This window comes from Panicum hallii, chromosome 7 (assembly GCF_002211085.1).
Source record: "Panicum hallii strain FIL2 chromosome 7, PHallii_v3.1, whole genome shotgun sequence".
Classification (NCBI taxonomy): Eukaryota; Viridiplantae; Streptophyta; class Magnoliopsida; order Poales; family Poaceae; genus Panicum; species Panicum hallii.
This window is the reverse complement of record NC_038048.1, coordinates 44,503,485-44,527,715: the sequence shown is the minus strand read 5'-3', so window position 1 is coordinate 44,527,715 and position 24,231 is coordinate 44,503,485. Positions and strand designations below refer to the sequence as shown.

General features: G+C 48.6%; 2 protein-coding genes across 5 annotated transcripts; one reads left to right on the top strand and one right to left on the bottom strand.

The window, feature by feature from the left end:
* The first annotated feature begins 1,807 nt into the window (after positions 1-1,807).
* On the top strand, positions 1,808-4,012 carry LOC112900120 (transcription factor GTE7-like). 2 transcript variants are annotated; one of them, XM_025968867.1, is made up of 3 exons: positions 1,808-3,076; positions 3,171-3,339; positions 3,462-4,012. In XM_025968867.1, the coding sequence occupies exons 1-3, from the start codon at positions 1,928-1,930 to the stop codon at positions 3,524-3,526; spliced, it is 1,383 nt and encodes a 460-aa protein (XP_025824652.1). In that variant the 5' UTR covers positions 1,808-1,927; the 3' UTR covers positions 3,527-4,012. The 2 variants fall into 2 exon arrangements, with proteins under 2 accessions (XP_025824652.1, XP_025824651.1); XM_025968866.1 differs by having other exon boundaries at positions 1,815-3,076; positions 3,171-3,369.
* Positions 4,013-4,881: 869 nt separating this feature from the next.
* Positions 4,882-11,316, bottom strand: LOC112900118 (putative disease resistance protein RGA4). 3 transcript variants are annotated; one of them, XM_025968863.1, is made up of 4 exons: positions 10,816-11,316; positions 10,397-10,706; positions 7,696-10,156; positions 7,283-7,592 (listed from the first exon to the last, which is right to left on the bottom strand). In XM_025968863.1, exons 1-4 carry the CDS (start codon positions 11,114-11,116, stop codon positions 7,518-7,520), a joined length of 3,147 nt encoding a protein of 1,048 aa, XP_025824648.1. In that variant the 5' UTR covers positions 11,117-11,316; the 3' UTR covers positions 7,283-7,517. The 3 variants fall into 3 exon arrangements, with proteins under 3 accessions (XP_025824645.1, XP_025824647.1, XP_025824648.1); XM_025968860.1 differs by having other exon boundaries at positions 4,882-10,156; positions 10,816-11,315; XM_025968862.1 differs by lacking the exons at positions 10,397-10,706; positions 10,816-11,316 and having other exon boundaries at positions 4,882-9,782; positions 9,869-10,092.
* Positions 11,317-24,231: the final 12,915 nt, after the last annotated feature.

Below are 24,231 nucleotides of genomic sequence, written 5' to 3'. Positions count from 1 at the left end.
TGCCATGATCACTCAAGCTAGGTCGATATTATCGAGCCTCACTTTCAACCCACCTGTTGTTGCCTCCGAACATTCTTTTTCAAATCCGGTTTCCAGTTGAGCTTCTCCATTAATCCATGTGACCGCAGAGGAAGCCATCAATGGCAAAGGCGTGGAAGCTGACACGTACTGTGGCACTATAAAAGGCCCCCCAAGACAAACCTCCCTCCCATAAGCGAGCTACCACAGAGTTTCCCTGTCCATGTACCTGAGCTAGCCTAGCCAGCTCAGCGAGGCACTGCTCGCGCTGACCATGGCGAAGGCTCAGCTCATTGCCCGGTTCGCCGTCGAGGCTGCACCGTCGTCGATCCTCATCATGCGCCGCTCCCGAGGGTGCTGAACACGATAGCGGAGAACGAGAAGGAGGCGGCCGCCGCCATGGAGCTGTCGTCCTACGCGCTGCTGCGCACCAAGGCTCGCCGAAACTTGAGCTGCACTCTCACGGAGGTCGGCAAGCCCTCGGTGCGCGGCGAGAGAGGCGCCCCGTAGCCGGCAGCCCCTTGCCGGCCGCACGCCGAGGAGCTGGCCGTCCTCGCCTAGCCGGCCGGCGCAAAAACTCCGGGAGGACTCCAAGAAAATTCGGTAGGGAGGTTATTAATCGTATTGTGTGTGCGGATTTCTGAAATTTTCTAGCTATAAACGGAATTGTGGTCTACGTCCACAAGTACTACTACAAGCTCGAACATGTAACGTTGCTCTCTGTGCTGTAGCATACTACTACAGTGTATGAAAGCTAATAAAATGGTTCTTAGTCTGTGCTGCTAATTACTTTTCGAGCACAAAGGGCCACATCACATGGGTGGCTCCCTTGAGGCACCCATGATTCTGCTTGCTGCTTTTGGTACGCATGCTTCTGCTCGGATTCGAAAGCAACGCTGCAAGCAACACAAAAGCATCACAATGACTTGGGTATCGGCCTATCAGCATGGCAATACATGGGTGCCAAAAGCTCAGTACCTGGAGACTGGACTTCTTTCTATTCACGGTCACTTGCATTGGCTACTTGCTTTTATTTAATATCTAATTGTAGGATATAGAAAGATGGCGCCAACAGTGGAAGCTCAGGTTCCCGCGTAAACAAAACCCAGCTCCCAAATCCGCACGCCCCCAACCCAACCGCTGCGTCTAACCTCTCACTGAAGCGCGGGCCCCGTCTCAAGTATGGCCCCACGTGGCAGGGACCCGCGCTCCAACGGCCCGTCAAACCAGAGCGTCCACGGTCACGCAACGGATCCTACGCCCAAAAGCCATCCGAACCATCCCAAACCGTGCAGTCATCCCACCGGCGGCGGGGGCGCGAGTGCGAGTAGGCGCTGTACCATCATATATAGAAATATAATATAAATATTATAAAGATAAAATTATTTTAGAATAAAATAAAATATTATAAAATAACATAAAGATAAGTAGAAATAGCTTCAGAACAAATAAAAATATTTCAAAGATCTCGTCGCAAAAAGTATAACAGTGATCAAAATTTAATTTGAATAATTAGTTTATGAGATAGAGCAATTTTTATCTGAATGTATATATTGCACGTAAATCGAGACACGTGGACAACAGCTGTGGTCCACGAGCGCGGTCACTATTCACGATCTTGTGGAGGGCCTCCCTGTGAATTTAGGATTGATTTTGGAAAGCCTGGACGGTTCTTTTGCAAAAGTTTACGCGCCTGGGTGGCTGCTTCTCGACGGCCGGATCAGCCGCGATCAGACGGTCGCGAAATGGGGCCACGTGTCCCACCCCGAAATAGAGTCTTTCCGATATCCCGTCTCCTCCGCTCCGCCCCCGCCCCTCCCGTGCAGCCGTGCTCCGGGACTGGGGTTCGGATCCAAATTGCGACCGCCGCGCCCCAATCGAGGTCGTTGAACCCTCGCCGGCGGCGGCGATGGCGTCCGCCCTCCTCGCCGGCCGGAGCGGGGCGCACCACCACAGCTGGGGGGAGGGGCGCGCCCCGCTGGCGCCCATACCGCCCAACCCTAGCCCCAACCACCACCCCGTCCCCCCGCGCGGCGACGGGTCGAAGGCGCGGACGGCGGCCTCGCCGGCGGCCGGGTACGTCACCTTCAAGCCGGCGTCTCTGGGCCACCGCGAGGCCCGCGCGCTACGGGACCGCCTCGCCGGCGAGCTCGGCCAGGTCCGCGCCCTCCTCTCCCGCATCGACACATGGCAGGTGGAGCGGCAGGAGCAGGGCCACCCGCCGCGCCGGGAGCTCCCTCCCGCGCCGCCGGCGAAGCTCCGGGGCGCGATGCGGAAGCGGTGCGGGCAGATCCTCACCAAGCTGCGGAAGGACAAGCGGAGCGTGTGGTTCAACGCGCCCGTGGAGGTCGAGCGCCTCGGGCTCCACGACTACCACACCGTCATCAAGAGACCCATGGACCTCGGCACCGTGAAGGAGAACCTCGCCGCCGGGAGGTACGCCTCGCACGACGCCTTCGCCGCCGACGTCCGCCTCACCTTCTCCAACGCGCTGCGGTACAACCCGGTCGGGCACGAGGTTCACACGTTCGCTGGCGCCCTCCTCGCGTCCTTCGAGAAGATGTACAAAGAGGCAGTCGCTTGGTTCAAGGAAGAGTGCAAGCGCCTTGAGCCGCCAAAGCCAGTGCCAGCCGAATTGCCACCTCCCCCGATAGTTGAGGCGAAGGTGAAGCCGAAGACAGGGAACGGGAAGATGCGGAAGCCGAAGGCGAGGGAGACTAACAAGAGGGAGATGAGCCTGGATGAGAAGAACATGTTGAGGCTGGGCCTTGAGAGCTTGCCTGAAGAGAAGATGCATAATGTGCTGCAGATTGTGAGGAAGAGGAACAACAACCCGGAGATGCTTGGGGATGAGATCGAGCTGGATATTGATGAGATGGACATTGAGACACAGTGGGAGCTTGATCGATTTGTCACCAACTTCAACAAGGCCCTCAAGAAGAGTCAGCGAACTGCAATGGTGAATGGAGGCATTGCTGATGTCACAAGTGCTGCCGTGGCTGAGGATGACACTGCACCAGTGAACGGTGTGGCTACATTGGTTGGCAATGATGATGCGGTAATGACAATTGGAGCATCAGGTTTTGTTTTTGGTTTTAGTCAATGAATGAATTGGGATCTCATGCTAGTCTGTTTTTTTGTATTGTTTACAGGAGAGCGAGAACCCTATGAAGAGCACTACGTTGGCTGAACAAGTTGATGAGTATGTAGATATTGGGGATGAGATGCCAACAGCCACTTACCAGTCAATGGAGATCGAGAAGGATGCTGAAGTTGCAAGTCGCTCCAGTGGTTCTGGCAGTGGCTCCTCATCGTCCAGTGGTTCTGGTAGTGGCTCCTCATCGTCCAGTGGTATGATCAACCACCTTTCGTACTTAGGAAAAAAAAAATCCTACTTCCTCATGAACTGAGTTTTGACAAAAATGATTTGCCTTCTTTTACAGGTTCGGAGTCTGGGAGCTCAGGGGACAGTGCCTCAGGAGCTGGGAATGCTCACTCTTTGGCTTAGGGGAGGTCGTTGTAACCATAGGGAATTCAAGGGTTTCGATGGTGTGAGTTCTTGTTCTTGAGTGATTTGAGTAGAGTTAGAGGAATTGTAGGTATTCTGTAAACTGTTTTTCTGAGATGTGGGTGTCTGCTTCGGTTTAGTAGTTAACGCAGTTAGTAGATAACAGATGGGGCTTTGTGAGTATCAGATGGCACAGCTGGAGACATGTGTATATAAGTTTAAGGTGGAAGCTGGATGGTACGGGGGGCCTTTATAGTAGATTAGTAGTTGAACCGGCCTAATGATTATGAAGGTGGCTAGACCTAGTGTCTGTTATTTGTAGTACGGTTGTTCTGGTGCAGCTCTCTTTATGGAGTTGATTATCGATGAGTTGTGCATGTCATTAAGTATGGTATTAAAAGTAACAACACAGTATCTTTGTATGGTGATGACTATGATTAAGTTATTCATCATTTTGGACAGACCAGCAGTGAGATAAGTTTCAGTGGACTTGCAGATCTGTGTTGGTCTCTGCCTTCTTTGTGAAAATTATCCCCCTCAGATATCAACAAATTCATGTTCTGCTTTATTGTCCAACACAAAGCGGTGAATTTGTCTGTTATTGTTTGGTAACTTCAGAATTTCTGGTCTGCTGTAAGAATTTCAGGAAGCTTTTCCAGGCGTTAAAATGCCAGTAAAATGTGCAGATGCACTGTTGGAATTTCTGCTGAATTAGTTGTGCAGCAAGTGCTTTTCACTGATCAATGCAATTCCATTAATTACAAAGGGATGAGGCGCAAATTGTTTTCACTGATCCAAGCAACAACATTGCTTAAAAAGGATGAGGTGCAAATTGGAACGAAGAGCTGCTGCTCTTATCTTCTCTAAGTATTCCTTGAGCTCTCAGTTTGCATGATGAGATGCATAACTGTGAACAAAATAATTTATTTTTGAAGGGATGTGAACAAAATAATTAGCATTCAGCAATATGAACCCGTGAGGACAAGGTTCATAAGGAAAAAAAAGCACTTAGTAGGATCTGGCACGAGACACCGAGGGATGTAAAACCTGAAGTTAACATGATTAACGGTACAGGCATATACCTTGGAAGGCAACAGAATGAAACCACCACACAGTAATCAGTTTACATATTCCCCATCAATTTCGACCCTTGGCTTGCTTGTTGATGTTGCTAGCATTCTGCATCGCTCAGTTAGCTCCTCGGTGCAACTGCAGCCGATCTCCAGTTCTTCCAGCGAGGGTGGGAGGCCCTTTTCTGGCAGCCTTGAGATACCGGGGCAATCAAAGATCTCCAACCTCTTGAGGGAGGAAAGGCTGTGCAGACCCACAGGAAGATCTGCGAGGTCGCGGCAATTCTCAAATCGGAGCTCCTGCAGGGACGTGAGGAGCTGGAGCGCACTCTCTTGCTCACCAGTTAATCTCGTCACTTCCTTCGCAGAATCGCAAAACTCTCGGAGTTCCAAGTGTTCGCGTGTGTTCGTGTTCCTGGGCGTTCCGGGTCGTCTTCCTCAGCTCCGGCGAGGGAGAGCAGCTCCTGCGGGTGGAGCTACCGGCCTCGGATCGGACACGGCGGCCACGCCGGCGGCTGGCCTCCCCGGCGCGCAGCCCCACAGAGGCCTTCTCCTCCCCTCCCGCGGAGTGCAGGCGCGTCACTCCGGCGCAGGCGCGCAGCGGCTCGCCCGGGCGCTCGACCCACTAGCCGTTGCCCCCCGTCATTCCCGCGATGCGAAGCCGCCATGCCCATGAATCGATAGCAAGGCAAGCGACGCAGACCGCTCGCAGCCACCGCCCGCGGAGGAGAAAGACGACGGGCGAGGGAGGGGTGGACGGGTCGGCCACCTGCGGCTTGGCCGCTCCGCCGTGCGAGCGAGGGGCGGACGGGCTGGCCGCCGGTGGCTTGGCCGGCGCGCGAGGGAGGGGCGGACGGGCGGGCTGCCGGCGGCTTAGCCGGCGCGCGAGGGAGGGGCGGACGGGCCGGCCGCCTGCAGCGTGGCCGGAGCTCCCTGCCCGAGGCGCGAGCGAGGGGCGGACAGGGCGGCCTACGGCTTGGCCGGCGCTTCCTATCCGGCGTGCGAGGAAGGGGCGGACGGGCTAGCCTGCGGGGCGGGCCCTGCGTGGCACGCGAGGGAGGGGCGGACTGGCCTGGTCACCATGGCCGGTGCTCTCGCTCATGCAGCTCGAGTCTAGGCGTAGGAAGGAGGGGCTTCGGCCGTCAGGCGGACGCGAGAGGCGAGGGGGAGGATGGCTCGGCCTGCCGTGGTTGGAGAAGACAGAGCGGGCGGCGGTGCTCCGGCGGCAAACTCGGCCGCTTGGAGCCGGGTGCAGTGCCGGTAAAAGACTGGCAGGGGTAGGAAGGTCAATTCCTGTAGTTTTCTGTTAAAATACAATATTATAATGCGTTCAGTGTTCTGCAGCAAATTTGCAGCAAATTACCAGTTGAGTAGAGTTTTTCAACAAAAATATCATATTTTGTAGTGGTTTGGGGAAAAACCACCTTTCAACGGTATCTGCTAACCAATTTCCAGTTCAGCGCACAGCTGATCGCGCCCCTGACTTGACAGGCCCTCTAGATAATGAGATAAGCTAGGGCAGCCGAATACGCGCAAATACCTGAGACCTCTGAGGGACAAGTCCTCTAGCGCGGCCGCGGCAAGCGATTCACAATTCTCAATCACCAATTCTTCCAGTGCTGTGCAGGAACGCAGCCGTACCGATTTCAGCCTTGGGTTGCCCTGCAGTTTTAATTTCCGGAGGCTGGTGAAATTCCCCTCTAGCGTGGTGAGTGATCCACAATCTTGGATCGTCAAGTCTTCCAGTGCTGTACAGGAATACAGCTGTAGTGACTCCAACCCTGAGTTGTCGCTCAGCACTAATTTCTTGAGGCACGTGAAATTCCCCTCCAGTGCGGTGTGTGATCCACAATATTGGATTGTCAAGCCTTCCAGTGCTGTACAGGAATACAGCTGTAGCGACTCCAACCCTGAGTTGTCGCTCAGCACTAATTTCTTGAGGCACGTGAAATTCCCCTCCAGTGCGGTGAGTGATCCACAATATTGGATTGTCAAGCCTTCCAGTGCTGTACAGGAATACAGCTGTAGCGACTCCAACCCTGAGTTGTAGTGCAGCACTAATTCCTTGAGGCAGGTGAAATTCCCCTCCAGTGCAGCGAGCGATTGACAACGATCAACCACCAATTCCTCCAGTGCAGCGCAGGAACGCAGCTGTAGCAATTCCAAATTTGGGCTCCAGTCTATTTTTAACTTTTTGAAGCAGTTGCCATCTTCTAGGAAGCAGGGCTGCAGCGTTTCTGGGGAATTGTCAATCTCAAGTTTAACAAGTGAAAGCGGGAGAAGCCATCTTCCGTTTCGCTGATCATTGTTTTCGTATTTGTGCACCAAAGATGGGATCAGCTTAGGGCATCCCGTAATCCTTAGCTCCTCAAGGGAGGTGAATCGAGAGAAGCCATCCTTGTCCCCCTGAAATGTTAGCTCACCGCACAACGAAATAATCAATTTCTTGAGAGACGGGATGAGATTTGACGGAATGCGCAGGAGTCCCTCTGGTGTTGAGCTTGTCGATGAAGCCCGTGGAGTCGAGGTGTGTTTTAATGAACGGCTCTCTGTCTCTTCCATCAACAGCCATGATATCTGGTTACAATCCACCAATATCAATTCCTCTAGGGCCGGTGCATGTTGCAGCATCACAGATAGCCACTTCCCAGTTACTCCACATAAACGAATCTGGAGATGCTTGAGAGATGGGAGGGCATCGAAGTTCGCGTCTGCCATGTCTTCACGTGCATGCTCTGACAGAACATCTGGAGAGAAAAGGTCCAGGCAACTAACTAGTAGCAAGCTAGTTATGGCCCTGAGATGATGGAATGACGAAAAATTGTCGTCCAGTTTTGTTGGCTTATCATGACTTCCGGAAAAAATATCCCATCCACAGTAACCATACCCCCTAATTATCAATTCTCCGTTGGTTGATCCGTTCATCTCTGGAAGTGTTGAAACTCCTGCGATGGATAGTCTACAGACACGACTTGAAGGTGGTAGAGCATGTGATACTGTTAAATTAGGACAGAGACGGATGGTAAGCTCGCTAAGACCGGACAACCATGACTTTTGCTCAATTATGATTTTTGCACAGCTCTCAAACAGAGGAAATACCTTCAATGCACCACATCTCGCAATGGTCAGCACTCTTAAGCTCGAGTTCAAGTCCCTCACAGAATTGCAGGAGCAACCCTCCAGCTCTGGCATCTCAGTCAACACCAGCTCCTCCAATGAAGGAACTGTTACTTGCCTTACTTTCCGCATATTTCTTAACTTCAGCTTAGTAAGGAGTGGAAGCCTTTCTAGTGAGGGAAGTACTTGTAATTCTCTACAATCCTCTAAATGAAGTGTCTGCAAACAGGTAACTGAGACACTTCTAACAAGCCACTCTGGAGAGGTAGTACTCCCATAACCACAAATCTGAAGATGCTTTAGGTTCTGATGTGGTTCAAGACCCTCAAGCACTTCTTTGTGTGTCCCTTTTTGTACTACCTGGAAAGAAGGCTCAGAGGTCATGTTTATTAAATATTCATCGAGTGACAGAGTCCCCCATGACAAGTGCAACTTTTCCAAGCGACTTTTCTCTCTCAGATTTGCTCCATATGCCTCCTCTCTAGTTATAACCTTTTCAAGTTGAGAAACACCAAGCTGAGCAAGCTCACTCATGGATTGAAGCTGTGCTATCCCAAAGCTGGTGCAATTATCAACTTTAAAGTCATGTAGTTCCTGAAGAGTTGTCATTTTACCAATGCTATTGATTGAAGAGTACACTGCCTTTGACGCAACAAGATGGCGTAGACTGATAAGATTATTCATACTATTAGGAACAGTAGAATATCTATCCAAGCCTATATCTAATACTTGAAGATGGTAGAATTTGCTCAGAGCTTCAGGCAAAACTTCATTGTCCTCTTTTGTCCTTAGTTTTAGATATCGAACATGAGTAGAATTCACCAAATTGCATGCAGAATAACCAAAATTAGCATATGTTGCAGAAATTTGCAGTACCCGTAGATTCTGTGCATTCTGGAATATGCCTTGTAAGGATTCGAGGAAGAAGTCGTCATACTTCCCAATTAAGACCAGTGTCCTCAATTTTCTCATTGAATTAACTACTCGTCGCGATTTTTCTTCAAACCTCTCATTACGAAGTATGTTCCCATGTTGATCTTCATGGTATGCAGAGTCAGTTAGAATTGACAAATGACGTATAGTTGGGAGTACTTCTCTGCATGCTAGATCATCTATAGCTGCACATTCAGTTCCTGAAACCAGCCTTGCAAAGTCATGCATAAGAGGAGGCATAACATAGAATGTTTGATCACCTAGAGTGGGATCTAGAGTTTCAACTTGCTTAAAGAAGCCAGAGTTCAGCAAATCAGTGAGATAGTTCTGCCCTATCTCCTCCAATCTCTTAGTCCAATGGCTACATTTCACAAATCCCTGTGAGATCCAAATACAGACCAGCTGATCGCTAAGAAACTGATGATTATTGGGGAATATAGAACAATACGAGAAGCATTGTTGTAAACAGTACGGCAGCTCATCGTAGCTAAGTTTCAAAGAATGCATGATGCCTCCATTGAGTTGCAGGGATTTCCATTTTTCATTCTTTAGAATGTTACTCCAATGGTCAATTGTAAGCTGCTCTCTTAAAAGCATCCCTGTAGTTTCTGCTGCTAATGGGTTACCCTGTAACCTCTCTGCTATTTCTTGACCGATGGTCGTTAGACTTGGGTGCTCTTTGTAATTTTCATCACCAAATGCACATGTTTCAAACAGCAGCCAGAAATCGTCATTCTGCAAACTACCTAACTCGATGGGTTGGACTGTGCCTATCCTTTTTGCAATAGACAATTTTCTAGTAGTCACAATAATCACATTACCCTTCGCATTGTCAGAACTCAAAGGGGCTAACAGTTTATTCCATTGGGAATCAACGATGTCGTCCCAGACATCATCCAAAATAAGTAGAGTCCTCTTTGATGTGACATGAGTCACCAAGATCTCCTGAAGTTTAGCCAAGCTGCTTATACCTACACACTTTTCATGAGAAACAAAGTCCAGCATCTCCATTGTAAGTCTCACTTCGTCGAAGTTGCTAGACACCCAAATCCATATCCTGTAATCAAACAGGCTTTTCACAGTTGGTTCATTGTATATGATTTGAGCGAGTGCTGTCTTCCCAATACCTCCGATGCCTACAATAGGAAGAACAATCACACTGTCAGGCTTGTCTCCTCTCATATGCTGTATGATGGAGTTCTTCTCATCAACTCTCCCGTACATTTTGCGTTGAACAAGACTTGACGTTCTTCGGCATGGATCTGCAGCTGTATTCTGACAGAGATTCCAACTTGAAACAGAGCCCGATCCATGTAGCTTCTGAACCTCACTGATAGCCTTTTCTAACTGATGAGTCGCTTGTTGGATTCTGTTGCAAATTTCTGCCTTGTCCCAGAGGAGTGTGTTTTCTGCAATGTTATGTTCTAACACCTCATCACTTCTCATTCGTTTTCTCCTATCTGAATCATGAGACGAAATGCTGGCGCCATTTTGTGCACCAAGGTCAGCACTACAGGAGCAAAGGGAATCATATGGACTGGTTATTACAAGTTTATAGCTGCATTTCAGAACTATATCTAGCATAATTTGAATAAAATACATATCGTTTTTTTTCATATCCTAAGGTGCTGTTTTGGAACGTTGCAAGTTCATTATTTTTGTTCACTAGTAGTCATCATTTGATATTGCAAAACTGCGCCAGTGCAGGGATGTGGATTCTGCAAGCAGAGATCCTCGAGATAAGTAGTACCTTGAAGGTATTGGCGCTTGTTCAATTGCAGCACGTTTTCTCTTGCAATTCTCACTCTTGAGATGATTGTGCAGAACTGATGTCCCTTTAGTAGTCTCGCATCTAACCACCGTGTGACAGTAAGTACACTGAGCTTTCAGAGGCTTTCCGTCAGCGTCGTCTTCTGTTATGCTGAATTCCTCCCATGCCTTGGACCGTTTCTTCCGGTCGTTTCTATTCGGTACGCCAGGGTTGTCCCTCGATCCATCAACTAGTTGTGATCCACCAGTTGCATCCGTTCCTTGAGACTGATTATCCAAAGCAATCGTACCTGAGGCAGAACAAAATGGAAACAGCATGGGAAAATTAATGGCGTCAGCTTAAGAGCTTTTTTACTATCATCGTACAAGCATCGATGCGCAGAGAATACAGACATATACCTCCCTGGACCTGGTGCTGGAGCCTGTAGTAGTCGAGCTCGTCGACCATGTCATCGGCGTCGTAGAGCAGCTCCTTGAGGCGACCGAGCGACCGGGCCAGCGGCCTATTCTCGGCCGCCCTCCCCTTCACGGCAGCGATCACCGCCTCCACCCTCTCGATCTCGGACTTGAGCCTCTCGGTGTCGTCGGCGACCCCAACCTGGCGAATCCACGCCTCCATCTCGCCGGCGAAGAGGACCTCCAGGATGGTCTGTGCCAGCCAGAGAACGGCGGCCACCACATGAGGGTCTACCACCTCCATCGTTTCGGCGACGGAAACAGCGCTGGAGCAAAAGCGAAGCGAAAGTGAAACAGGGGAGGTGTTGAGGGGAGGGAGAAGCAATACTGCACTTGGCTAGGGTCGCGCAGCCATGGGAATTGGGAAGTGAGGGGGAAAGTGCAGTGCGGGTGTGAACGCACAGGCCGCGGGATCCCAGCTCCGAGAAAAGTCGTGGAAAAAAGTGGCTGTACTGTAGGATGGGAGTGCTGGTCGCTGGACGCTGGTAGAGCACCCGAAATTCCCTGTTGCCGAAGTTCACCTTTTGTTTTCCAAAAAGAAAAGGAGAGAATAAGTTCACCCTTTCTGCGCAGCTAAGGGCGCCTGCGTCTGTAATCAGTCAGGTAAATATAAATGAGTTTAACCATCTATGGGTAGTATCCATATTGCCATATTATTAAAATATCATCAATAGAAACTACACTCTACGATCCATAATATTTTTTATACGGATTCCTATTAAACTCTCTCTCTTCTTAACCTATCATATTTATTCTCTATTTATTAGAAAGATAACACCTCACTCCTAATGCACAACTTGATAGTGATACTGTCTAGTGTATAGATTCTAACTGGATTCTGCATGAGACCCGGTTTCTTCCCTTCTCCATTCTATCTCTCATTTCTTACGGTGCCATATAAGATAAAAATACTATGTAGTAATATAATTAATACTATGGAAATCATCCCACATAGAGGATTGGTTAATTACTTTTATAACCTACTAGTAGCTGTTTTGTACCATTGTACTCTATATCAGTGCCCTACTGCCCTCTCATTTGCGCTTCCTACGTTTCCTCATTGAAGCATCGAGATGGACCTTTTGCCTTTCCTTTTGTTGGGCACGTCATTTCCATTCATGGAATTTAATCGCTCTTCCAAATATAAAGGGTACAATGACAGATAAATCCAGGACTTAAACAGAAAGCCGCATGGTCCGGCAGCCATCTCCCGTCAGTAACCTCAGGAGTCAGACAGAGGGAGGCAGATGCCTGCTTTAATTAAGTATCACAGACCGACAGATGGCAAATGATTATAACAACTAAAACACGTTTAATCCGAGACCGAAACCGCACTAAAGATCGGTTCACCAAGAAGGTGTGCAGTTCACGATTCGATACCGACATGTCCGTAACAAAACCCTAAGGCGACGTGGATGTGTGGGATCATCTCGACTTTGTAACAATAAAACCTTCTATGCATGGAAATATATAGCACGATTATGCTCTCTACAAAATGGCAAAACCTTGCCAATGCAAGCATATGAATTCTGCATGTATCCTCAAGCTAGATAATAGTGAAAATAATCTACCTGTTTTATTTGGAGGCTAATATGGGGTATAAAATAGTGAAAATATTTGTTACATTTGTAAGCAGCTCGCTTGCTCTGCTTTATGAACTTGAGCTGAAAGATGTGTGCCTGCTACTACGCTGAGACTTTGTGCGTTTTCTCTTCTCTAGTTGTGTAGTTATATTTCTCTGAGTAGTCTGGTGCAGTTACCTTGATTTTGTGCCTATTTCCTCGCATATACAAAGAGATCAAGTTTTACCTAAGTTGTTATAGTTTTTAGCTTTTTATGAGAGATTTTGTGCCTTTTTTCTCTTAGTGGTACCGTGTTGCTCTGCTTTTGCCCTGCTTTCAGAGAGAGATGGAAACACACGGAAGGCGAACCATAGCCGCATGACAACCCAGAAGTTTTCTTTTTCGTTAACAACATGTGCCGCTGTATTATACAGCATAATAGCCTAAACCTCACACACAGACCAGGGTACCAATGGAAGCACATCAAACCTGACGCTCACACAAGAATCTGAATTTGTGCACTTCAACAAAAGTACGTGAAATACAACAGGGTCCGCAAGACTGCAACTAGCTACTATTTCAAGATGACAAAACCTCCAAGCCCAGCCACAAGGACAATGGGCAAAATGGAAATCCAAAGGATCGCCATCCCGATGGCGCGCCGCCGAGTCAGGTTTCCGGACACGTAGAATCCAGCAGAAGCCTCGACGAATCCAAAGATTACTACGGCAATGAGGGTGCCGTAGTACAGGTACAAGGGCGCCTTCCCATGACCAACGAAAATACCTGACGGTGACTTGAAGACGGCGAGCGCGAGCGCCGCCGCAGCTTGAGCGATGCCGCTCGTGATCAGCGCCGCCGGCAGCTTGTCCACGGTGCGGCATGCCTCCGAGATCAAGCCCACAACCTTGATTAGCACCGCCGTGAATTCCATCTATGATATCTCTACTGACTACTGGTGTGTGTCGAAGAAGTGGTTGGAGCTTGGGCAATGGTGGTGGGGGATGTCGGGAGCTTGGTTTTGCATCTGAAAATGAATACCATGCTTGAATATATAGCCAACGCAGCCACGCGGCAAAAGATATTCCTGCTTGACTTTGACATGCCTTTTGAAACCTCAAACCGAAACCGAGGAACCGAACCGAACCGAAAAACCGAGCATCTCGGTTTCCCGCGCCGGTGCTTGTCGTGAGAGCGACTGATGACCAACATGACCATATGAGCACTGCTGCTGTCATCTTCAGGGAGCATGTGCCCTCACACTTCATTAAGCTGCTGTTCAACGGATGTTCGTTCCTTTCTTCGCTAAACAGGCAATATTTTGCCACTTGCCGCCCAATTAAGGACTGAGTACTCGTGATTCCCCATCACAGAAGTTCTGCTTTCTGCACAGTTTGGGGCATCTGTCTCCGAAGCAAAAAGCCTGATTATTGTGGAGTTCATACATACAGTAAACACAATTGACCTCCCATATACAGTAAACCCTGTACCTGACAGTTAATTATTGTACTGTAGAAGGTTGTGCTAGTAGATTGTCCATCTTACTGAGAAAAGTTCACAGCAGTAGCTGCCCTATTTGTATGCTCCCTTGAACTTGATCTTTTGCTAGCTTCTTTAGATTTCCTCCTCTGAGAGTTGAGATTGAGACCATTTACGTCTTTTTTCTGCTGGTCACGTCAGTTTCGATCATGGGAATACAATAACTTTCAAAAATTAAGGGTACTATGCTGGCACGTATAACAACCGAAAAAACCGAAGACTTAACCAAAATCCGAACAGTGTCTTCATCCTTTCCGCGTCAGAGACCCCTGCGGTCAAAGGGAGGCCAGATACTTGCATCACGTGTGTAACACAGACGGCGACGTGATTAGAACATCCTTAATCCGAGACTTAAACCGCACCAAGGCACGCTTTTCCTTGCGTGGATATTCGGCGACAAAATTAACGCTTCAGGGTTGCCACCCTGATCCACACGTTAGTGGCACAAAGAGGACCCAACTTGTCAGTAAGAGAAGGGTGTTTGTGATAAATCTGAAATGATGTCCGTAACCATAGCTCAGTCGCTGGCAACCGCAGCTCAGTTACTTAAAAAGAAAAAAGAAACAATGGCCGTCATGCACCTCATTTGCAACTTGCAAGCCCCGGCCATTTTCTCTTCTGAGTAGGCGCGCCATTTTCTCTCTCGAGTAGTTGGCGTATCTGATCGTACATAGCACACCGGCATCCATCAGCAGAAGCAACATGGTGTTGTGTTGTGCTGCAAGCCTGCAATTTCCAATTCTTGTATGGCATACAGCCCAGCGGCGAGGATGTACGGAGACACCCAAATGTCTGTTCATTTACCCCAATGGGAGGTGAGGATGTACGAAACATCAGCAGACTCTTCCAAGGCTACATACCAACAGTCAACACAGTATCCTGACATTGATGAAATTAATACGTCCCAAATCAAAGAGCTCTTTTACGACTTACTGCTGTCTGAAAAGAACTCCTGTATAAACATCGTACGGTCAACATTTATTCTATACTACTGAAATGTTGATTAGCGGTATGTGATAGTATAGCTAGGTAGTACAGATAGGATAAAGGTAGTATAGAAAAGTTATTATCCGTATTTCTTTTTAATTAACATTCTCTTTTCATAATCGTCCCTTCATTTCTCCCGTCGCCGCCGGTTGCCGCCGTGAAGTCGGCCCTGCACACCGCCGCCTCTCGCTGCCGGGGATTCGGATTGGGCCCTCGTTCGGCGCTCGACTCCTTGGCGGCGGCGGGCCCCGCGAACCGTGGCCTCCAGCAGGAATGGCGGCGCTCGGCTCACGGATCCGTGTCTTCCAGCGGGGATGGCGGCGGCCGGATCTGAGGAGCGCACGGGAGGGATGACGACTCCCTCTCGCGGGGCTGCAATGGGGGCCAGGCCGATGGCCTTGGCGCCGCTGCCGCCGGCCCTCGAGGTGGGCTGCCTGCGTGCCGCGTTTAGGAGGTGGCGGCGGCCGGATCAGACGGGCGCGCGGGAGGGACAACCACTCCCCAGGCGCATTGGCGTGCTAGGTCGGCGGACCCGCGCGCGGTGGTGGCCTGGAGGCCAGGCCGATGGCCTTGGCGCAGCTGGCCCCTGCTTGCTGCTTGCGGGATGGACCGGGGCCCTTACCTCCGTCAGACCGTCACCTGCCCCTTCAGGCCAAGGTGAGCATTTTTTGCACTTGAAACTGAACATGTGATTGGCGTATAGAAGTACAATAATGGATTACTGATGTAGTTCTCGTCTGCAAGAGGTATTTCCTGTCAGATATATAATGCAGAGGTCATAGGATCTTGTAATGTTAGTAGTGTTGAGCCATCATCCATCTCTTTCTATTTTTTAGATTTCCATGATCAAGAGGCTGGACAATGGCATATATGGCTAGTTGTCCTTTGTAAATGTATTGTAGCTATAGTAGCGCATTCGTGTGGAAATTCCTCACTTTTGCTCAGTTTTGTAGCTATAGTAGCGCATTGTTTCCAATAGAATCCATTGCAACGTCGTGCATAAGGTCATGGATCGTACAAGTAACTCTGCAGTGCTTTGTATGATTAAACTGAAATGGGATTCCCTTCACGTCCTGAAAAAATGATCTTGCTGCCAACTCAACGGAAATATTTTTACCAATAATTTCAGGACCTTCTCCTTGTTTCTCTAGGATAAAACCATTGGCCATCCATAATAGTATCAGCATTTCCACATCAATCTCATAATCCTTTGGAAACATAGCACTGCCTCATATGTGATGGCAAGCCATTGTAATCTGTGATCTGCAGCAGGCATGATGATCTCAATTGCTCTAGTGTAAGCATCTAGACCCTCAAGGTATGTTTCGGTGATTAATGACAACCATTATTGTGACTAATGAGTTTGTGCAGCTTTATAGATCATTATCGCTCATTTGGTTATATGTCAAAAGAGGCCCCTAATTCACTTTATTCAAAAGGCGATCTCGGCATTCAACTCAATAATATGTCAAGACTAAGGATCTTTCTAGTCCTAAGTATCATAAGGTTGAGAAGGACACTTAGGTTAGTATAGGTTTTATAGTTTTGTAGTGATCGCACTATAAAGAGGGGTTTAGGCTTAGTAACTTGAGCATGGACATGGTCATTCGAAAATGGATGCACACAATGGTCACTCAGGTTTCTAGAAGCTCAAATAAGTGGTTCTCAACTTATATCTCAAGAATATTTGGATTTCATTCAAGACTCAAATCAGAAAAAGGAAATCAGGAAAAATCCTTAACACCGGTTTAACCGACGATTAAACTTTTCTATACGTCGGTTAAACAAAGTCAGCAGAGTCTGGACAAGTCCATACACCGGTTAAACCGACGATATTTGAAATAGGACGTCGGTGCAGTTGTCCAGAGACTTCGTTTTTCAGTTGATCAGTGGACAACTACACTCACCTGTTAAACCGACGTTATTTGAAATTGGACGTCGGTGCAGTTGTCCAGAGACTTGGTTTTTCAGTTGATCGATGGATGACTACATTCACCGGTTAAACCGATGATACAACGGTTAATCTGCCCAAGCTGTAACGGCTAGTTTTCAGAAGGGGTAGTTTACATTCACCGGTTAAACCGACGATAACTATTGGAGCGACGTCGGATTAACCGGCGCTACGCAGTTTTCTGGCAGCTTTTTCTCCAACGGCTCTATTCGTGTGAGCTGCCTATATATTCCCCTCCAATGGGTCATTTTACCACTCTTGATACCAGGCAACATCCAAACCCTCATACTATAGTCAAGAGCCACTTTGAACTTCATCATTTCACACACTTGTTCATTCAATCATTCAAGAAGCAAGATTAAGGACTTGAGTAGAGAGAAGCTTGTGTGCATCCGTTCTTGGTGATCGGTTCTTGCTCAAGTGAAAGACCTTAGCTTGTTACTCTTGGTGATTGGCATCACCTAGGCGATCTTGGTGATCGAGGTGATTCTCGCGGAGCTTGCCAAGAATTGTGGGAGCCCGGAAAAGAAGATTGTACGTGGCTTGATCTCCACCACACCGGGATGGTGAACGGAGACTCTTAGTGAGCGCCCTCGTCTTGGTGACTTGGGAGGTGACAATACTCTTTGTGAGTGTCACAACGTGGATTAGGGGTGTGTACCAACACATCGATACCACGGGAAAAATCCGGTTGTCTCTTGTCCACTTTACTTATTCAAGCATTATCTTTCTTGTAATATTTTCATGTGCTTGATAAAGGGATCATTCTTTGCTCTACCTTGCTAGGCTTTATCTCTTTTTATCTTTCCTAGCTTGCGTAGGTAGTTTAGTTACCCGGTTGGTGAATTGGTGCCTTTCTAGTTTTGCATAGGTTAAGATTGCTTTATCTTGTTTTAGAAATTGAAAAAGGCCCAATTCACCCCCCCTCTTGGTCCATCGATCCTTTCAATTGGTATCAGAGCCTCGTTGCTCATTTGGATCATTAGGCTTCACCGCCTAGAGCTATGGCCAAGATGAGTGGTTCGCCGCCTCACTTCGAGGGCAAGAACTTTGCCTATTGGAAAGTTCGCATGGCCGCATACCTTGATGCGATTGCCCCCGAAGTGTGGTCGGCAACTAAAGTCGGGTTCACCGGAGCTCCCACCCCCGAACAATTAAAATGGAATGCTAAAGCTAGAAATGCAATTTTTGAAGCTATTAGTGAGGAGGTCTTTGCTAGAGTAAATGGCATGGACCTAACAAGTGATATTTGGAAGGAGCTCATTGAAATTCATGAAGGTTCTATCAAAATTCGTGAGCAAAAATATCACTTGTTTAGAGCTAAGTATGATTCCTTTAAAATGCTAGCTCATGAAAATTGCAATGATATGTATTCTCGCTTGAATGTCATTGTCAAGGACATTAATGCACTTGAAATATCCAAAATTGACAGTGCATCCATCAATCGCAAGATCCTCATGCTCCTCCCGAAGCCCAAGTATAACATCATCAATGCTATGCTTCAAAAGGAGGACCTTGACACAATGAAAGTAGGAGAACTTGTGGGGGAAATTCACGCTCATGAAATGAGCATTTTTGGTATGTCCGAAGAGCCAACTTCAAGCAAATCAATTGCTCTAAAGACCAAGACAAACAAATCCCGCAAGCTCAAGATGATCAAGCAAGATTCAAGCTCAAGCAATGAAGAAGATGATCGTCATGAAAGCTCATCCGATGTTGAAGATGATGGAGAACTTGCTCTCATGATGAGAAAGTTCACACGCTTGAATGAGAAGATCAATAAGAAGGGTTTCAACTTTGACTCCAAGAAGGGAATGTTCCGGCCAATGGATGTCAAGAACAAAATTTGCTACAATTGTGGCGAAAAAGGGCACATCCGTCCAAATTGCCCCAAGCCGGATAAAAGAAACAAGGACAACAAGAGCAAGCATCGCCATGATTCAAGCGATGATGAAGAAGAGGAAAGAAAGAACAAAAACAAGAGATTTGGGAAGAAAAAGACCCATGACAAGAAGACCAAGCTCTTCCCAAAGAAGAAAGGGCACACCAAGAAAAGTTTCTTGGTGGAAAAATAAGAGTGGGTGACCGATGTCTCATCAAGCGAAGACTCAAGTGATGAAGAAGACATTGTCACCATCGCCCTCACCAATGAAGAACCACCTCTACCTCCGCCTCCTATGTGCCTCATGGCAAAAGGTAACACCAAGGTATGTGAGGTAGATAGTGAAGATAATAGTGATGAAGAGCTTGATCCTAATGAATTCACAAACCTCATCAATGAGTATACATCCGTCATCAAGAGGGAAAAGGGCAAAGTCAAAATTCTTGAGAGCACTCATGCCAAGTTAGAGCTTGCCCACTCCGACTTACTTAGTAAGTACAATGACTTGCTCAAAAAGCACAATGAGTCACTTGTACTTGCTAAGCAAGTTGAAGAGAGCCACAAAAAGCTCAAACAAGAGCATAGGGAGTTGGCTCACAAGTATCAAGAACTTGAATTTGCCTATGAAGTTATTGACCCAAATCTTGAGAAATTTGCTCATGAAAAGGCCAACGCTTCTACTTCATGTGATGACCTACTCATTGATGCAAATGCCACTAATGTTGTGCCCAAGCTTGCCTCTTCTAGGGAAAAGGAATTGATGGATCAAGTGGCAAGCCTCAAGAGTAGTGTGGAGAAACTCTCAAGAGGAGAATACATCCACAAGGAGATTCTTTTCAACAATGCCCGTGACTATGGCAAGAGAGGTCTTGGTTCATTTCCGGAGCCAAACATGGCTACAACTCCTTCTCCGGAGATCAAGACAAGCTTCATCAAGGAAGTGGGCTCATATTGCCAACATTGCCAAGTCACCGGGCACCACACTAGGGAGTGCACTTTGCCATCACGTCCTCTTCCTAAATTACCCAAGAATTATTCATCAATGTTCCAAAATAACCATTTTCTCTTGAGTAAAGTGAAGGGCAAGGTGAAAGCCAAGTTCATTGGCAAAATTGCTAAGGAGTCGAAGAAGAAGCTCCCCAAGCAACTTTGGGTCCCAAAAGCTCTTGTCACACATGTGCAAGGCCCAAAGCTTGTTTGGGTTCCTAAAACTCAAAAATGAATTCTCATGTGTGTAGGTGAATTACAAAGCCGGTGGAAAACATTGGGTACTTGATAGCGGTTGCTCTTAACACATGACCGGCAATGATAGCATGTTCACCTCTCTTGAAGACCCCGGCGATCATGAACATGTCACTTATGGTGATAACTCAAAGGGGAAAGTTTTAGATTTGGGTAGAATTGCAATTTCAAAAGATTTATCCATCTCAAATGTTTTGTTTGTAGAAGCACTTAGTTTTAATCTCATTTCTATTGCACAATTATGTGATCTTGGACTAACGTGTGCCTTTGACAAGAATGGTGTTGTAGTGACTCATGAAAAAGACAAGTCATTAGTATTCACGGGGTTTAGGCATGGCAATATCTATTTGGTGGATTTCTCTTCAAAGCAAACAAGCACCATGACTTGCCTCTTCACCAAGTCGTCTCTTGGGTGGCTTTGGCATAGAAGAATTGCTCATATTGGCATGAGCAACCTCAAGAAAGCCCACATGAGAGGGATGATAACCGGCATAAAGGACGTCACTTTTGACAAGAACAAGCTATGCAAAGCATGTCAAGCCGGGAAACAAGTTGCAACACATCATCCTATCAAGACGATGTTGTCTACCTCCAAGCCGCTCGAGCTACTACACATGGATCTCTTTGGTCCAACTTCATACAAGAGCATTGGTGGTAACCTCTATTGCCTAGTAATTGTTGATGATTTTTCACGCTACACTTGGGTCATGTTTCTAGGCGATAAGGGTGAAACTCCGGAAATCTTCAAGACATTTGTAAGAAAAGCTCAAAGGGAATACAATTCCCCAATCGTGAAGATCCGGAGTGACAACGGCACCGAGTTCAAAAATATGAAAATTGAAGAATGGTGCGATGAAGAAGGAGTCAAACATGAGTTTTCCGCCACCTACACGCCTCAACAAAATGGAGTGGTGGAAAGAAAGAACAAGACACTCATCACCTAGCAAGAGCAATGTTGGATGATTATGTCACGTCCGAGAAGTTTTGGGCGGAAGCAATCAACACGGCGTGTCATGCATCCAACCGAGTGTATCCTCACCGACTCCTCAAGAAAACTCCATATGAGCTCATCACCGGGAGGAAACCAAATATATCATACTTTCGAGTCTTTGGTTGCAAATGTTTCATCTATAAGAAGAAAAGGCTCGGTAAGTTTGAAAGTAGATGTGATGAAGGTTTCTTTCTTGGTTATGCATCAAACTCTAAAGCATATAGAGTATTCAATCAAACCTCCGGGTTAGTTGAAGACACATGTGATGTGGAGTTTGATGAATCTAATGGCTCCCAAGAGGAGGTTGTTGGCTATGAAAATGTAGGGGATGAAGAGATTGAAGAAGCCTTAAAGAAGATGTCCATTGGGGATATCAAGCCGGAGGAGGTGCATGAAGACAATGATCAAGAGGGAGGAACTTCCTCATCTTTGCCAAACACCTCCACGGCACCCCAAGTGGATGAAGATCAAGATAAAGTTGATCCACTACCTCAAGAAAATATGTCAACGCCAACACCCCAAGTCCAAGAACAAGAAGAGCAAAATGTTCCACCACAAGCACAAGTCACTCATGATCCACCCCAATGTGACGCCCCGAGAAATTCACTTAATTAAATCATGCGCTAGAGTAATTCGTAAAAACGGCTCGACGTCAAAACCCCAACCCTAATCGGATCGCTGCCCCGTTCCGCATCGCTCGCGACCACCCGCCGTGATTAGCGCCGCCGCGACTCCTTTCTTTCTCTCCTCGCGCGAATACCGCGCGCGTGGCCGACCAGCCGCGGCTGCGGCCGCGATTGGCGCCGACGCGTTTTCTTTTCCCTCGCTGTTCCCCTCGCGCTGCGCGCTTCCCCGCGCGTGGCCGACCGGCCGCGGTCACCGCCGCGACCGGCGCTGGCACTTCTCCCTCCCCCTTCTTCTTTTCTCTCTTTCTCCCTATTTCTTTTCCTTTTCTTCCCTTTCCTTTTCTTTCTTTTCTCTTTTTCTTCCTTCCCTCCCTTTCCTTTTCTCCTTCTTTCCTTCCTGTTTTCCCCCCTTTTCCCCTGCTCCCGAGCTCCCGGCCTCGCCGCCCAGGCCGTGCGCCTGCGCCGCCCCGGCCGTGCCGCGCGCACGCGCCCGCCTGCGTGCTCCACGTGCCCCGCGTGGCCGCGCGCCACGCCGTGCGCCGCGCCGTGCCCGCGCCCCACTCTGGCCCGCCCCGCCGCACCGCACGCGCACGCGCCCGCCCCGACCCCGCGACGCCGCGCCGCCCGCTGCTGCCGCACCCGTTCCGACGCGTCGCCCGCTGCTGCCGCACACCGCCGCCATCCTGTACCCGCCCCGCACGCCGCGCCACGACAAGAGCAAACGGACGAACGCCATTACGGCGCCCCGCACCGCTCGCCGGCTCCCCCCTCACCGGCCATCGCCGCTCACCGCCTCGGCCGCCTATAAAAGGGACCGAAGGGCACCCCCAACTCCCCACGAACGCCACCGCACGCCTAGCCCTCCGCCTGCCCGAGCCTAGCGCCGCCGCCGCGCCTCGCACGGCCGCCGCCCGCTGCCCTCCGTTGCCCCGTCTCCTCGCCGCGCCCCGAGCCGAAGTGAGTAGGGGAATCAACTCCCCTCCTCTCCCTCTCCCTTCCCCACCCAAACCCCGAGCCGCCGTGGAGCCCGGCCGCCGGAATCGGCCGGCGCAGAGGGCCCCCCCCCATTCCTCTGTTTCCCGTGAAGGGGGAAGAAGAAAGGGCATTTTGCCCATAACCCCCTGGCCTCCCCTGTATTTCCCCAAAGAAAACCCCCCCTTAGGAGCACCCCTATCCACCCATTATTTGCAAAAGAAACCTCGCCCTTTTCAATAATTCAAAATAAACCCTCCATTACACAAACCCATTTGTACTTGACATCCTTTAGCGTGCCCTGCGTATTTCTAGAATTTGCAAATAGGCCCTTGCCCCCTCCAGACACTTACGAATAAACCCCTCGAGCCCTGTTTAGCCACCCGAACCCCCTTTAGCTCATCATTTTATGTGCGAAACGACCTCCGATTGACCCGAAACTTTACCACTCCGTTTCTAGTATAGTTTTAGCCATGCCATTAAGAAATCACCCAAGGATACCACCCCTAACTCCGTAACTAAATTATTTCCGATTCAAGCCCAACGATAAAAGCTTTTAATTCTTTCGCTTGATTGCATGCCTGTTTGTTTGCGTCGTAGGATACGAAGTGAACGAAGGAGTTCCCGACTGCAACCAAGCAACCGAGGACCAGTCCTGCGACCCCGAACCCGAGGGACAGTGCTTCGATCAGGACCTCCCGCAAGGATTTGACGATGGCAAGTTCAATCTCGCCCTTTGATGCATGTTTCTGTCCTAGTTTTTATAAACACAACCCAGTGGCCTGTTTTATAAAATTGCATGGTTTTGCTTGCTGAAAACATGGTAGGATAGCCACCCTTGTTTGTGATAACCATACCTTGACCACCTGGTTTATAAAGAAAATGTGTGTGTATGGGAAGGGATAAAATGTGGTTTTGAAAGATGAGTCAGACGGGATGGATGGCATTTCTGTGTGATTTGCCGATTGGTGTGCCCGTACCTGTGTGGTTGGGCAAGGAAGGGAGATATCCATCTTGTCACCCCTAAGGACCGAGTTGATGTATCGTCTCACCTAGCTTCCTGTCGTGCAAACCACTTGACCGTTGTATGGGCAACGGCTTGGCCTAACCCCACTAGTTAGTCTGATAGCCATCAGGAGAGCTGGGAGCAACGGGTGATCAAGGAGACGGGATAAGCTCTGTGTGACTTATGCCCCGGTTAAACCTCGGTGATAGGTCGAATGACCCCTTGATAGATCCCGTGGTGGCTAGTCAGGTCTAGCTAAGGTGGGTAAGGGCTTTGATGGGATCTGCACCGGCACTAAGGTGTTCGTGCTGTGGTACCCCACCTGTGGGTAAAGTTGCACACCTCTGCAGAGTTTAAAATCTATTCGAATAGTCGTGCCCACGGTATTGGGCAAGTTATGGTGTGGTCACATAACTAGTGTTTCTCTCTGGGAATGGTTGAGCTGGCGTGAGTTGTTTGGAAAAGTGTCCGGCAGATGTGCTGTGTGCTACGGCGGACGGGGAGTCCGGTAGCGATTTAAAACTTGGATCCTGTGTGAATCCACATCGTGCGTTCATTGGTACTTGAAAACTTATGTAGAAAATGTTTTCCAAAACAAATC

What these genes read in the sequence shown, in the direction of transcription:
- LOC112900118 (XM_025968860.1), bottom strand. Translation starts at nt 11,116, where the DNA reads ATGGAGGTGGTAGACCCTCATGTGGTGGCCGCCGTTCTCTGGCTGGCA. An exon ending in CCAGCACCAGGTCCAGGGAG is followed by an intron (nt 10,707 to 10,815) that starts GTATATGTCTGT and finishes GTTCTGCCTCAG; the next exon opens with GTACGATTGCTTTGGATAAT. An exon ending in CAAGCGCCAATACCTTCAAG is followed by an intron (nt 10,157 to 10,396) that starts GTACTACTTATC and finishes TTGCTCCTGTAG; the next exon opens with TGCTGACCTTGGTGCACAAA.
- LOC112900120 (XM_025968866.1), top strand. Translation starts at nt 1,928, where the DNA reads ATGGCGTCCGCCCTCCTCGCCGGCCGGAGCGGGGCGCACCACCACAGC. An exon ending in TGGTTGGCAATGATGATGCG is followed by an intron (nt 3,077 to 3,170) that starts GTAATGACAATT and finishes TATTGTTTACAG; the next exon opens with GAGAGCGAGAACCCTATGAA. An exon ending in TGGCTCCTCATCGTCCAGTG is followed by an intron (nt 3,370 to 3,461) that starts GTATGATCAACC and finishes CTTCTTTTACAG; the next exon opens with GTTCGGAGTCTGGGAGCTCA.